General features: G+C 48.4%; 2 protein-coding genes across 5 annotated transcripts in view; both read right to left on the bottom strand.

The window, feature by feature from the left end:
- NCOA6 (nuclear receptor coactivator 6) overlaps window positions 1-118 on the bottom strand; it is a 43,632-nt gene extending 43,514 nt beyond the window's left edge. For all 4 annotated transcript variants that reach the window (XR_015277160.1, XM_086853532.1, XM_086853535.1 and 1 more), the window contains exon 1: window positions 44-118. The gene's annotated coding sequence lies outside the window, so the exon portion shown is untranslated. The remainder of the gene's footprint in view (window positions 1-43) is intronic.
- Window positions 119-5,467: 5,349 nt separating this feature from the next.
- GGT7 (gamma-glutamyltransferase 7) overlaps window positions 5,468-15,401 on the bottom strand; it is a 24,616-nt gene continuing 14,682 nt past the window's right edge. The window contains exons 9-15 of the mRNA XM_023940026.2: window positions 15,262-15,389; window positions 12,837-12,925; window positions 11,936-12,088; window positions 11,322-11,439; window positions 10,661-10,798; window positions 9,616-9,715; window positions 5,468-8,165 (exon numbers count right to left, since the gene is read on the bottom strand). Coding sequence (XP_023795794.2) covers window positions 8,002-8,165; window positions 9,616-9,715; window positions 10,661-10,798; window positions 11,322-11,439; window positions 11,936-12,088; window positions 12,837-12,925; window positions 15,262-15,389 — 890 coding nt within the window. The 3' untranslated portion in view covers window positions 5,468-8,001. The remainder of the gene's footprint in view (window positions 8,166-9,615; window positions 9,716-10,660; window positions 10,799-11,321; window positions 11,440-11,935; window positions 12,089-12,836; window positions 12,926-15,261; window positions 15,390-15,401) is intronic.

Below are 15,401 nucleotides of genomic sequence, written 5' to 3'. Positions count from 1 at the left end.
CCGCCGCCGCCGCGTCCCGACCCCCGCCCCGCCCCCCCCTCACCTGGACCCGCCGCCGCCGCCGGGGGCGCGCGCGGGGCCGCGGGGGCGCGCGGGGCGGGGGTCGCGCGCGGCCCGGGACTCCAGCGCCGCTCCGCCGCCTGCGCCGCGCACGTGACCCGCGCGCGCCTGCGCCCGAGCGCGGGGGCGGGGGGGGCACCGCGACCCCCGGGCCGGCCCCGGGAACACCGCGGGGACATCGCGGGGACACTCCGGGAACACCGCGGGGACACTCCGGGAACACCGCGGGGACATCGCGGGGACACCGCGGGGACCCCCCGGACGCTACGCGGCAGCCCCACCGGCCCCCCCCCGCCCCAGCGACCCCGCCGCGGCGGAGCTGAGCCCCCGCCCTGAGGGGACCCGCCGTGGCGGCTGCTTCTGGGAATGGGAACAAAGTATCTGACGGGTGAAGCTGAAGAAAAAATAACAATTGTAGCCTTCATAGGAAATTTCTGGGAAGTGAGGTTTTTAATTCGGACGAATTTTAATTTAGAACGTTTCATCCGAAGGTTTCAGACTCTTCGAATATCACTGAATTATACTTTTGTTTTACCAGCGGGGGGATGGGGAAGAAGCCAGGGAGTGACCTGGTATGGACTCAGCAAAGGCGACAATGCTGAATTTTAATTAAAGTCCATTAATGTGATTAATGAACAAGCTTATGGGCCCAAATTCCCCAGGGGACAATGCTGTATCCCTAAAATATCCCCCCAGCACCCAGGGGCTCCACAGCTGAAGGGACTCTCACAGGACACACAGCCTGTTGGTTTATCTCTTCCTACATCCTTTATTATTATGAGAAATTATCAATGCAAAACCTCTGAGATGTCTGGTTTTCTGCCCATCATTGCTGTGGGCAGAAAGCTCTTGCCTGGCACTGGGGAAGAAATGACACACATGGGAATTCCTATTTCAGGGTAGGGAAACAATCAAAAGTCCTTTATGAGAAAAATAAAGTCGTGTGTTTCAGTAGCTTGAGCTTGAGCAGGTTCAGTGGCTTAAGGGGTTTCAGGAGAGTGTGTGCAGCCCTCACAGCCACCCTTGACTTCATGTGGAATACACTTGGATAAACAACATGAAAAAGGGAATTTTTTTCTTTTTATTTTTTATTTTGTAAAACCTTTTAAATACAACAAACCCACATCTCATTGGGCACTACAGCTTGCAACATAGAGAGAAACTCTTTTTATAGATTCACATATAATTGCATTCCACAAAAACCCACCAAAACAAAATTATTAATGTCATGGTTACTATAGGACTTACCTTGAGCATTAAATCTGGTTGGTGTGTGCAGAGCTGCAGGTAGATTTCTGCTTTCCTCGGTGTGTGCAGCTCTCAGGCTCCCCCCTGGCAGAGGGTGAGGAATCCTTCAGTCAAGGATTTTTCTTCTGCCTTTTTGTGTCTTTCACAGTTCATGGGGAGCAATTCCAGCACTTCTCCAGTGTGCTGAGACAAGGGCAAAGTCCCTTGAGCCCCTCTTGGATGTCAGGTCAGAGGAGAAGGGGATCAGTCACAGCGGTGGGAATGAGGAACATTTGATTAATCTGATCATCTCTTGGAGTTTCCTTTTGCCTTCATGTGGATGATTCCCAGTCTTTACCGAGCTTTGCTCCTGGACTTTGGGACTGGCTGGAAACATAAGGAAGCTGAGAGAAAATTTCTTTGGTACCAAGAATTAAGCTTTCTTCCCCACATGACTTCATGCTTTCCTTGTTTCATGAGGCTCTTCTCAAACCAGCTACACTGAACTTCCTCCTCCAGCCTCATCTTCCCCAAAAGGCATCCCCCCAGCACAGAGACATCAGAGCGCTGCTTCCAAAAGCTTCCAAAAAGCTTCCCACTCCTGTTGCTATGCTTGTCATGCCAGATCAGCCCTTAGAATTCTCAGCTTGCTTGGTTTTACCTGTATTATGCACATTAGTACCAGGCACGTCTTGAATCCCTCAGCAAACAAGAACAAGCCAAATGCTATTTTCCAAAACCCAACTTTTCTGGAAGCACCATACTGAGGTGTCCCACCAAGATCTGCTCAAGCCATCCAAGTGCTGTGACTTTCTGGTCTCAGTTTGAGAGATCTCACATGGACAACTTCCCTGTGCCTAATCACAAAAAGCCCTCCCTTCCTTAGCAGCCTGAGACCTGTACAACCACCTCACTCTTCAGAGCATACTGCTTCCCATGGCTTCTGATGCTTCTGCTCACTGTTGGGAAAGACCAGAACTGGTTCAGCCTCCACATAATTAAAACTGACCCATAATTAAAATTGAACCCTATTCTCTTAAAATAGCCTTGTCACAAAGGTAAGGAAGCAAAGGGAAAGTGGAGCTGAAGGGACACCAGGGTTACAGGACACAACCAGAGACCTTTTTGAGGCATCTCTGTTGGAGACTGGCAGTTGAAGGACCCCCAGGTTGCCTTGGCATCCACTGGCAGTGAGGCAAAGGGAATAATTTGATGTGGGGGTATGAGAGGGAAGAAACATGGGGCAGCTCCAGGCCTGCCACACATCCCTGCAGCAAAGTGTGTTGCAGGCTGATCTCCAGAGCTGAGCTTACTACAGAGCCTGGGTGTTCCTGGATCTTGCCCAAGCTCTGTACAGCATTAACAACACAGGAGAAACTGTGGCTGCCCCATCCCTGGAAGTGCCCAAGGCCAGGTTGGACAGGGCCTAGAGCAACCTGGGATGGTGGAAGGTGTCCCTGCCCAGGGCAGGGGCTGGAACTGGATAATCTCTAAGGTCCCCTCCAGCTCAAACTGTTCTGTGAATTTTTTTTGTCATTCTATTTGTGGAACTCATCCAGGAGCAGGCCCTCAGTTTGTTTGGGATGCTGAAGCTTTGCTGCAAAACAATGACACAGAATGATACCACAGTTCCTGCAGGGAAGGAGGGCTGCCTGCAGCAGACAGGTGTTTTGAGCTGCCTTATTGTCCACAACAGAACACAAATGTATTTGATATCATGACAATCAAAACTGTGGGTTTATTTACGCACATTTTCATATGGCAATATTTTCAAACAACAGGTATTACACAGAAAAATTACTTGAACAAAATTATTTCCCCTCCAACACTGGTACAATGCTCACTTGGAGAGAAAGAAGGGAGATCTGTTGCACTGCAGTCACTATCACCTTGGATCTGGTGTTTTGTTAAACTGTGAGTGTGGTGAGAGAGAGGTGGGCAATTGGCCACAGGTGTAACAGGCAAGGCAGGGTTACACAGGAGTTAACCTCTCCTCCTCCACTCCGAGCATGTGGAAAGGTGGAACCTGCTGGGTGGGGAGTCCTGGCTGTGCCAGGAACAATGCTGGTGGGTGAAAGTCCATGGCTGCCCAGGAGCTGCTGTAACACTGGATGCTCCTCACAGGCAGCCAGGGCCAGCTCTGCCAGGACAATCTGCATCTAAAAATGCCCTGACCACTGGAGGGTCCTTCAAGGGCAGTGTGTGTCAGTGCTTTGGTGCTCCTACTCCACCTGCCCTCCACACAAGTATGCTCCATTTTTAATGGTGTCCTGCCTCTCTGAAACCAGCTCTGCCTGTCAGAGCTTTCCTTTCTTTGGCTAGGTGCCAATTTCCATCGCTGAGTTATGGACGAGCTTTCCAAAACCACTGGGAACACCTGGGTGCTGCAGAAGCTCTTCCTGCTCCATCTGACTCTTTGCAAAACTTTACCAACCCCTCGGTCCTTTTGGTGTTCATAAAAGAGATGCAGGTTTCCTCTCAGGGTGTTTACTGAGGCCTGACTCCCCTTTCTCTCCCCCATCAGCCCTGTCGAGCTGGAAGGAGGCTCTGAGATTGTCTGGGGGGAATCTCCAGTGGGTTCCCAGAGAGTGACCCGGCTGGCCAGCACTCAGTGGCACTTTCAGCTTGCTGCCCCAGCTGAGGGACACCTCAGGGTGACACTGGCAGAGCTGTGGGATGCTGGACATCACCTCTGGAAACAGAGGACCCGAGTTTGCTGCCCCAGCTCTGGCAGCAGTGGCTGCTGAGCTAAGGAAATTAAAGAATTAAGATTTTAACCAAAATAGAAGCAGCTTATGAAAAAATTTGGAGTGGAAGAGATGAAAGAGAATTTGGGATAAAGGCAGTGTAGGACTGGATACGCTTGGTTAGAAGCCAGCCTGTGCAGGTCCTGCTTGCAAAGGGAATACAATGTAGCTAACAATTGCCAAAATCAAATGAATGGTCCACAGAGATAAATATCATCCCGTTTAAGCTGTATTTGTAGAAGGAGACAAGAAGGATGGACTATTGTGGAAGAGAAAGGGACCGTGTCTACACCTGCAAGCAAGGGATCTGAACTGTGTCCAAGAGAAGTTGGAGAGCTGCCAACAGGACACAGTCGAGAAGTTCAAGCCCGAGGAAAAGCAAGATTTCATTAAAAAGACCCCAGACCTATTTTAAAGAAAAACTGAGCATACCCAGAGGGGCGTGGAGCTCATTACCGTACGAGATGAGAGCAGGCGGAATCAGCAATGAATATGTACAGATGTATGGTGTACTCCTATGCGTATGTAATACTTTGGGAAATAAATCGGGAATAAGGGGCCGTGGGGGACGCGCACGACTTTGGGAGAGGACTCCGGCGCGTCTCCCGGCCGTAATAATAATAAATATATCCTCCTTAACTTTAAATAGTTAGAGGGTCCTTTGATTTTATTGCTTCACTGCTCTCTGCCCTCCCCTGCCCCCGGTAGTATCGGCTTCCCCGGGATGGGGCAGGACAGGCTGGAGCGCAGGAACAGCTGCAGTGCCCTGGGCTGCTCTTCAGCAGGTCCCACAGCCGTGCCCAGGGGTCCCTGGTCCTGTGCCAGCAGCAGCAGCAGTGTCTGAGCACCCTGAGCACCCCGGAGTGCTGCGATCAGGCAGGCTCCAGCCCCTGTCCCACGGGACCGTGATGGACACAGAACAGCCCAAAGCATCCTCATCCCCCGCTGCAGGAGGGCAGTGCTGGCTCCTGCCTCGTCCCCCTCTGGCTGCAGCAGTGCCCGGGTGAGCAGCAGTGCCCAAAGCCACCGGGCATTCTGAAACCTGTGCTCGAGAGGGGCATCCAGCCCTTGGGAGAAACCTGGATAAACTGCTGATACTCAGCAGCAGAGCCTGGCTCCGGTTTATCCTCATGTGAAACCAGCACACACTGACAGACAGCACTGCAAACCTGGACAGAAACAAGCTGGTCACATTCCAGATCATAATTTGTCATACTTAATAAAGGCATCTTTTTTAAAATGTATTTACTTTATTTGTGTTTATTTTGTTCTTTTTAAAATCGTTATTGTTTTACTCAGCCCCTTTGTATTTTGTGTTCTGAGCTCTTCACTGACACTTCCATGACAATGTTTCAGGACAAATTCTGCTTCAGAGCTGTCAGATGCCTGCAAGGGCCAGGCTGAAATCAGCACAGGTACTCTGCACACACACATCTCTGCAATACAGCCCTTTATTTCAAAATTTCCATCTCACCTGTACCGAGGGAAACATCAGGTATTTCTTGGTACCTCATGTTAAATTTATCAGATCTTAAATTCACTAGATGTAAAATTCATCAGATCACAACAGATGGGCTCAAAATACCAGAGACACCAGGCCCATTAGCAGATTAAAGGTGTCCATGTTGGATACACCTGTGATACACTGATGCTGCTTTTGAACAGAAAAAAATGGGAAATAATTTGGAATACCTTTACTTCTCTTAGCCAAAATCTAGGGGCACATATCTCATCTTCCAACTATCTTCAATTTTCTCTTTTTTTGCAATGCAGGCCATGATCCAGCAGAACACTTTGGAACATGCTTTATTTTAAGATTCTGGATAATAACTGTGAAATTGTACTTTGGGATGTAGGAGTGCCCTTTTCAATCAAGACCATCATCTTTTACTCCCAAACATATACACAGTACCCAGTATCAGAAGTTGGTGAATTCAGTTAATAAGGAGGAATTTAATCTTTCAAAGTGTTTTGTGATATTTCATGCAAAGTCCTGCACTGACTGTGACTTGACCACATATTTTGCAGCTGTTCTTAGAGAACCTCCATGCCCAAGGGACACATTTGGGCTGGGACAGACCAGAAACCCCCAGATCATCTCCAGAGACACAAAACCACCTCCTTCCCTTCCCATGGAGCCTGGAGAGGTCTGCTCCAAGACACATTTATGAACTCTCCATCCTTGGGCAGTGACCAACTCTAGTGCTGATGAAAGAGAAATAAATAAACATATTTGGTGTCCCTGTGGTGAAGAAAGTCTCTTCTTGGTGGCACAGAACACGATGCAGATACAACATTGTGCTTCCACTGTCTCAGCTGAGGGCATGGATGCACTTGGAACAGGAAAAGCTGCTGATGGTGCTGTCAGTGGGAGCTGCTGTGTTCCTCTCATGGGTGGCTGCACTTCAGCAGAGCACGGAAACACCTCTGTTCTTACTCAGCCCAACTCGCTTCACTGGGGTGTTCTGAGATCCACAGCTCTCCAGTGGCAGGAATTATTAGTCCAATTATCTGCTCTGTGGCCCTGACTACCCCAAAATCAGCCCATGGCATCAAGTGCCAGAAGGTGGCACAAACAGGGTGTCACAGGGTGCCTGGGGAGGAGGGTCAGGGTGAGTGGTGTGATCATCAAATCAAAGAGCAAGACAACCATAAGCAGACATACATATATAATATGTACAGTGGCCATGGGTGCATTTGCACCATGAAGGAAAACATCACATTTTAGACCCCAGAAAATGATCAAACTCCAGACTTTTTAGTAGCAAGAGTTTCTAACTTGCCAGCAAAAAGAGCAGGAAACATCCAAATGTGGGCTGAATGACCTAGTGCAGATTTCAGCTGGGGCATTCTTTTCTTCTCAATTTCAGACATGAAATGCAAGAGCATTCTTTTATTTTCACTACATGCTGTGGACAGAAAATTATCTCAGTAGTGTTTGGTTTGCTTTTTCTCTCACTCTCTTCAGCTTTCCAATAGATTCACTAGGACTAAAACATGAGGCTAAGCTACAGCCATGAATACAGTCAGCAGAAATTCCCCAGTCTCTCTGTAGGAATGACCCAGGCTTGTAGAACAGACTGAGATAAGGCAGTGGAAGGAAAGCTCTGAACCCACCTGAATGGTCTCCACATGGTCTTCAGTGATCTGTGGTTTTTTACAACTCAGTGAAGTACTGCTAAGATATCTCCAAAAAGTGTCTAAGAAAGTTAAACCTGTTACTATAAATCTGAAATTCACCAGTGAGGAGGTTGAACCTCTGTAAGAAAACTACTGGGGGGTGCACAAGTTGTTAGAGGAAGTTGTTAGAGCTGTTGAAAATCATTGGTCTGGTTACAAAATCAGACTGCCAGCAAGTCTGTGCAGCAACTGGATTCAAAATGTTTACTGCCAAAATTCAAGGTATGTAGTGAAGTGAGCAAAGGAACTTCCCTGCGATGCTGCATGCTGGTAGAAATCAGCTGGCCCAGATGGAGTATTAACCCAAATATTCCAGCTGCAGGTACCTACAAACAGCACATCAGGCTGTATTAATTACTGGAGGCAAAGAAGGAACTTGTGAAAGACAGGGAGATGAGGATAATCATTATCAATAATAACATCAGCAGCAGCAGCAGCAGCTGTTTTTTCCCTTGCTCATGTTCCTGATCCCTAAAAGTAAGGTGCTAGCTAGAACTGGGCTTTGGAAAGACTGAACTATTAGCAAGACTGCTGAAGGAAAAGTGCTCCTGTCACTCCTGTAACAAGGATGGGGCTGCTTGCAATCCAAATAATTGAAAAATCAATTAAAAATCAATAAAATCAAAGGAGAGCTGGATGTTGGTGCTGCTGACTCCTCTGGTGCTGTCAGGGTGGGCAGAGCATCTTCCCAGCAGTGTGTGGGGCTGGAGAAGGGGCCACTTCAGAACATGCACATCACTGGGGTTGTGTGTCAGCCTTGGTCACAGAACATATTCCCTGGGAGCTGCTACAAGATCGTGGCTCCAGCAGCATCTACACTCCTGGGGTCCTTCAGGCCAATGATGAAACTGTTGGTTCTCCTGGCCCCGTGAACCAGGGACACCACTGGGACTTTATCCACCTGATGGCCCCTGGCCACAAGAAATTCAATATCTTCTTCAGGAAACTCACCTGCATGGATTTGAAAAGAGGAGTTGGTAACTAAAACCAGTGCTGCCTTTGATGTGAAGGTCTGTTTAACATTGCTGGGATCTGCAGGGGGGGACCCTGGCAGAGGGGCCTGCAGCCCCTTCAGAAGGTTCCAGCTGGGAAAGCCAAGGGCCAGGGGCCACTGCCTCGTGCCATGGGCTATGGGATGATCTACAACACCATTCAACAATGTGGAAGATTGTCCTCTTTGGAAGAAGAGGAAGCTATGTGGTTAACACCAATTGTAGTTATTCTTCTTACAGAACATGAGGCAGTGCCCTCTCTTAGTTACAAATAAGAGTATTAACTATTATTAGTCAAAATAAGATGCAAGAGACAGTAAAACATGTAAAACAAGTTGCCAAATGATAAACTTTGTGCTAAGCTTCCCAACTTCCCCTGCATGTATTTCTTAATCTTCCAGACATATACCTCAGGTTGCTGCTCTTCTGCTTTTATTTGGTTCATTTGATAGTTTGTAATTTCTGTATAAGTAGAAGACCCCAAGGCCCTGGAGTTGGGGGTGCAGCTGGACAAATGGAATATGGACACAGAAACCCCACTGGTATTTAAGCTTTTTATGTTGTGTCCTAACATGTATCTTGTTGATGCCAAATGTCCAAACTCACAAATTAGGACTTTATGAAGTTTTAGATTTAATTCCGTTTTAGTTTCCAAGTCTGCAGGGTGTACTGCAGGTCAGATTCTTTTTAGATTTTCCTCTGAAATGGGAAAGCCCAGAAACTTTGGCTACTTGGTGCGGAATGAGAACCAAATTTCACTTGTGGTGCACTGTGGTGAAGTTTGGGGAAGCATGAAAAACACCAAATAGACCAAAACTTATAGTAACAAGGACAAGACCTGACAGACTGCAGAGTGCCAGCAATGATGCTGTGTTTTCAGCACTGTCAAGCTACAGGCTTTGCCTTAAGCTTTGCCTTCTTCCCAGCTGCTGGAATTAAGAGACATGGACTGAAAAGTGAAGGAATATAATTTATGTCAATGGGAATAAAGTGCAGGAAGCTTTGAGCACATGTCTGGGTGAAGTTGAGGCTGCAATCTTGTTGATTTGGATATTGTCTATAGCATCTGATCTCCAGAAGGATTTAAGGACAGGGCAAGGCCACTACCAGGAAATGAGCTGGGACAGAGGGAGCATTTGGGAGAAGCTCCTGAAAGAGCTTGGAGAGCTGGTGCTGGAGGGGTCGGAAAAATTTCAAGGACAAGAGGGAAAGGACATGGCTCAGCAAAGGCTCCAAGCTTTGAAGAAGTTGAATTCTGATTTTTATCTTCCTCAAAACCCTCCACACCCCTTGGGACCCTAGAAAATGGTGACCTGTGGTGTTTTCATTGCAGTGTGCTAGGAAAATCCTGCTCTTTTCCTAAACTTGCTGGATTTGTAGGCTGCACCCCACACAGTGTCCATACTCACTGTCAACCTGCAAGGTGTTGGACTGAAGCTCGGGGTGAAGTCGACCAAGTGACAGACTTTCACTCAGATTCTTGTTAAATGTTAAAACATTTAACAAAACCTGCAAGAGAGTAAATTATCCTCAATAATAAAAAAACTGATGAGAATAGAAGCCAACTTCCTGAGCATCCCCAAATTGGTGGCTCCAACATCTGCACATGCAGCAAGCAAAGGAAATTTTGAACCATTTACTAAACTGCATGAACTGCTGCAGGGGTGTGCACACACTAAGAGGTCCTTGGAATATGGCCTGGATGTTGTTGCATGTGAAGCAGGACATTTCCAGGATAACGTGGGCTTTTTGTCACATAGTTCCTGCTAAAGTACTGGAGTTGTGTGCCTGGAACATGACGTAAGCTCTAAAGAAGTGTTACAGCCAAAAGCTCAGCGTGTGACCTCTCCAAACAAAGCACTAGGAAGCAGTTCTTAGCTTTGGTTTTGCTCTGAAAAACGCTTTCCAAAAGGTAAGGAAACGGGGAGCTCTTCTCAGGTTTTTCTTTCCAGCAATCCATTACTGCTGTACACGCAATCAAGCTGTTGGCAAGTACTTCACCTCATTACAAATCATAAATTAAGAGGAACTGCCCAATTTATATTCAGTGTTGAGCTGGAAGAATTCAGTTGGGAAAGCCTTAAAAGGAGCTTTTCATGTGGAAAAGGTCTAAGGGCTGCCAGTTTCCTGAAATTCTCTGAATAACAAAATGTTCCTCTTTTTCTTCATCATCCTTAAGATGAGTTTTGAACAGGTATTAGAATGACAAAAACCATTATCGATTTTGCCAAAATGCTTCTCCTCTACAATTATGAGTGGTGCCACCAGAAAATGTGCAAGGAAAATAAACTGGTAAGCCTTAGAGATTTGAAATAACCAAAGTGTGGAACTGGTGACACCAAAGATTGAACCAATAACTTGTGGCCACCAGTTTTGACTCAGGCTGGGACAATTAGGAAGGGAAAGAAGGGGACCCTCCTCAGCCTCGCTGTTCTGGGAGGACACAGCACCAACCTGGACGATGCTGCTCAGGGCTCTGTCCCCGTTGTTGGCTCCCAGACACAGGTAGGTGCCACACATCCCCTTGGAGGGCCTCACGATGGTGGGCAGCAGGAAGGACCGCGGCCGCTTCCGAGGCTGAAGGAGGTTTTGCTGCAGTTGAAGAAAAGTCACACCAAAAAATGTCACCAAGCCAACTCTTCCACAGAAGGAACATGGAGCTCATCACCCTCTTCCACAGAGCCACCCCAGCAAAGTGGGGTGGTTTTACAATACATAAGGCATCACTGGAAGCCACCAGCACGGTCTGCATTTGTTTCTTTCCAAGAGCTGAAAACATTTTTTCCTGCTACCTGTTACTTTTTAACCTGCAGAGCAACACTTCATGAAGAGAGTGCTTAATACAAGTCCACACTGTTACAGAGCATCTGGGCTGCAGGGAAAGTAGGTAACAGTGTTGCTTGATATTCTGCATTGTACTAATAACTAATGGACATGGAGCCCTCTCTTTTCTCACTTTCGGTGGCTCATATAATGAAAAATAGCAGCTTTCTACAGGCTGTTGTCTCTGTTATTAATAAGGCATTAAATAGTTCCCCTGTTGTGAAGAAAATAATAAAATTGGAAAAAAAAAAAAAAAAAAGGTAAATAAAGAATTTGTCATGTCATTCATTACCAGCCTGGGAATGGAGTGGTTCATTGTTTTATTTTGCCAGGAGAAGTCCAACATCTGGCTGTTCAGGAGGATTCCAGAGGGTGTTACTATTCCACTGCCAAAGGGACGATTCAAAGAACTGAAAAGAAACACAAAAAAATTTCATAAAAATCATTCCAGTGATTTTTCATACATTGAGGCTTTCAGGGCTCCAACTCTGTGTCCCACCTTGTCTTGACAGAGATTCTTTGGTGGTTTTCTAGGGCTGCTGAGATTGAGGAGAAACAGTTTCCATACACTTAGGAGCAGGAGCCACGTATGTCACAGCAGCTCTGTCCCTCCCCGTGTTTGAGGATTCCCTTTGCTGTGGTGGATCTGCCTCCATTAGTCCTACACTTGCCATCACCTCTCCCCCAGGGAGCAGATACAGGCCACTCCAGCCATGTTTCATGACCAGAGCACTCTAAGATTGCACAGGGCAGAGCAGCACCAGCCCACACATCTCATCCCCATCTCTCCCATTCCTGTGCTGCAGGACTGACTGGGACAGAGCAGGTCTGGTCCCATCCTGTCCTGCTGAACCCCCTCCCTCCTCGCTGTGAGCTCAGGGTGGAGGGGAGAGGCCAATCCTTTACCTCACCACAGCGACGATGAAGTCATCGGGGCCCATGACGAGGACCTGGCTGGCGGCGGTCCCGCTCTCCGGCGGGGACTGAGGCGCGCGGAGGTCGGACGGGAAGGACTGGGAGTCATTGATCAGCTGGCGCAGGGAATTGGCTTCTGATTTGCTTCAGCGAGGAGGGAGGGAGGAAAGCAAGCCATGAGCCTGGGGAGCTGAACATGTCCTGGTGTCTCTGCACAGCTAGGGGCGGGTGTTCCTGAGGAGCTGCGTGAGGACAGGGCGCTGTTTCGGGTCACCCCAAGGAAGGAAGGGGTGACAAGGTGGCTCAGCTGGCACAGAGAGGCACTCAAGTCTGCCATAAACCTCCAAATGTTCTGTCTACCCCTGTTTGCCCTCAGCAGGAGTAAATCCACCCCCAGTGGCCAAGGTGACAATCCCAGCTGAATGCCAGTCTTCAGCAGGAGGACAAGTCAGGCCCAGCCCAATCATCATTCATGGCTAAACCTGGCTCTGAGGTGGGAGGCTGGGCCAAAACCCCAGACCTGGCCTCTCCTGCACATTTGGCTGTTCTGCAAGGCTCTGAGCCCCATAGTGGGGCAGGGAGAGGCAGAAGTGGAACAGGGATGGCTGTTTGTCTGACCCATTCAGAGGGAATGTTTAGAGGTGTGGCAAAGTGGGAGGAACCCTCAAGCTCAAGCTGGCTCCAAGAAACCTCTGAGTGAAGACATCCCATCCTGAATGACCCATCCCCAGAGCCTCATGGGGGCTCTGATCCTTGTGAAAGCCCTGGGAGGACACTTGAGGTCTGACCTTTCCTTCATAAAACAGAGAGAGAAAAAGTTCAGCAAATGCAGGAATTATATCCAACCCACACATCCTGCAACTGCCACCGTGCCTGTCCTCCTCAGACATACCTCACCATGACTTCTGCTGTGTGAGTGACAGAAACGTCACCAGATGGGTCTCCCAGGTTGCTTGCCAGACTCAGGGCTATTTTTAGTGTCTAAAGAAAGAAAGGAAAGAAAGGAGAAGAGGAGGAGAGGAAGAGAGGAGGAGAGGAGGAAGAGGAGAGGAAAAGAGAGGAGAGGAAAGGAGAGGGGAGGGGAAAGGAAAAACATTTATGTGGCCCTGGAAATACAACTTCTGATACTCCAAACTAGAAGAGGTATCTGGTGTCCTGGTGTGTTGGCTAAAGCTTATGAAGAAAAACTACCAGAAGTCTGGGTTCTGGGAATACCTCAGTGCAAAGGCCTGCCACATGTGGGTATGGGAACCAAAGAGCCTCAGTCTGGCATGGCAAACTGTGCTGAGGGAGCCAAGTGAATCCAGCAGCATTTGTACAAACACAGAATCACAAAATGGCTGGCATTGGAAAGGGCCTTAAAGCTCATCACATTCCACCCCCCTGCCATGGGCAAAGACACCTTCCCATGTTTCTCCAACCTGGTATTGAATACTTCCAGGGATGTGCTAGCCACAGCTTCTCTGGGCAGCCTCTGCCAACAGCTCACCATTCTCACAGGGAAGATTTTCTTCCCTATATCCCATCTAAACCTGCCCTCTGGCAGTGGGAAGCCACAAGTGCAACATCCCTGGCAGTAGCTGATGTCCAGCTCAGTGGTTCAGCTTCACTGCCAGCTGGCAGACAGGGTCTCCAGGATGCCATTTACTTTCTCTTCCCATTCCTGAGTGGTCACCACAACAGCAGATACCAGACTGAATTTCAATGGGACAGGGGCTGCTGGGCTTGCTGCTGCCTCTGGATCCCAGCTCTGCTGGCCCAGCACCAGTGCTGAGCAGAAATGAGCTGTTCTGCTCCCCAGCTGCTGCCCAGCTCCTGGCTGTAAACCATCCAAAGGGTTTGAACAGAAAGCATCAGTCCCAGCACATGTCAGGGAATGATGGTGCAAAAGGAAGAAAAGATCTGGTTTCTCAAACATGCAGAATCCTGCCTGAGGCAGTCCATTGAAAATGGGAAGATGCAATTTCTCAGGACACAGTTTATTCAGCCCTGGAACTACAGCATAGCCAGGGCAGAGCCATGAGGAGAGAGAGAGCTACAGAAAAAGCAGAAACACCCTCAATGTTCAGCTTGCAGGTCGTGCCATGGTCATTCAGCATTCAGAACAGTCCACTCTCCTGCAGGCAGCCAGTGAGATGTGACTGCTGGTCTGGAATGTGCCACCCAGCAACAGCTTCTCCTTGGTTATCAACTGTGTGAGAGCAGAACATGACAAACCTCTGGGGGAGGAGGCATTTCCATGGAGCAATGTCCTGACCACCACACCGTGTTGGGGGGTGCAAGGGCTTGGATGTGAGGGAAGAGCTCCATGAAAACACACAGAGCACACCCACCCCAGAGGTTATCTTGGTTCTGGTTGTCCCAGGGTTGGATACCTGAAGCTGGCCTAGCACTGAACCTCAGCCACATGTTCAGCTGTGGGACCCAGACAATCAGGGTTACACATCTCCTGAAGTGACTGCCTTGGAGATGGAGGTTGCTGCTCCAGGATACAGGTAAAACTCTTGTCAGAGCAGATAGATTCACCCAAAACTTCCTGAAAAGAGCTCACAAATTACTCAGGTGAGTCAACCTCCTGTGCTTTTGCACAGTGTGTAACACCTCCAGTTGCTGCATTATTGCTGAGACACTTCCAAGCACCCATTGTCCTGTCTGCTACAAGGATGTAGTTAAATCCTCAATTAAAATTCACAGCTCATAAAGCCCAGCTGTGGATCTGTAAATTTTCAACTCATAAAACCCATCTGTGGATCTGTGGAGCATCTAAGAGCACAACTCTGTTTACAGAGCAGGAGACAGAGCACTTGCTCAACCTCCTGGGAAGCTGCAATGTTTTAGCAGGACAGTCCTAATTACTGGAAAAATTCTGGACCTCAGAGATCAGGAGGTGGGCAAAAAAGTAAACTATTTTTTCAATGTGAAGTATTGGGTCAGTTTTCCTTGTCATCAGTGTGTAGAGGCTTTTCTTGCAGCACACCTTGCAGTGCCCTCGGGTGCTCTGCAGTGGCCAGGGCCACTGGAGCTAAGAGGTGAAGGAACTTGATGGGACCACCCTCAGGTGCTGTGGGGTCATTCTGCAGAGGTGAGCATGTACAAGAAATGGATGAAGCCACAGTTTGTTCTGAAAAAGCTCTTCCTAAGCAGGAAAGGTCTTCCTGCTCAGCCTCTGAGACAGCAGCACTGCTCAGTTTTACATCTTAGCAGTGTAAAGCAGCTCATTCTCTTCTGGGAATAACTTACAAACCCACAACCACAAAATAAATAAATCATTCTCTAGCTGCACAAGCAACTCAGCCAAATGTTTAATCTCCTCTTACCTCTGCCACCCAGTGCAAGATATTCCCTGTGGATCCTTGCCTTGTGATGTTAAAGCCCTCCAGGATGTTCAGTGCTGTGATCAGTGCAGGACCTGCATGTGGAGGTGGGGGGGTGAAAACAAGGTGTCCTGTGGAGGGAA

The sequence above is a fragment of the Cyanistes caeruleus genome, chromosome 16 (genome assembly GCF_971803275.1).
Source record: "Cyanistes caeruleus chromosome 16, bCyaCae1.hap1.1, whole genome shotgun sequence".
NCBI classification, from domain to species: Eukaryota; Metazoa; Chordata; class Aves; order Passeriformes; family Paridae; genus Cyanistes; species Cyanistes caeruleus.
This window is presented reverse-complemented; position numbering and strand designations above follow the sequence as displayed.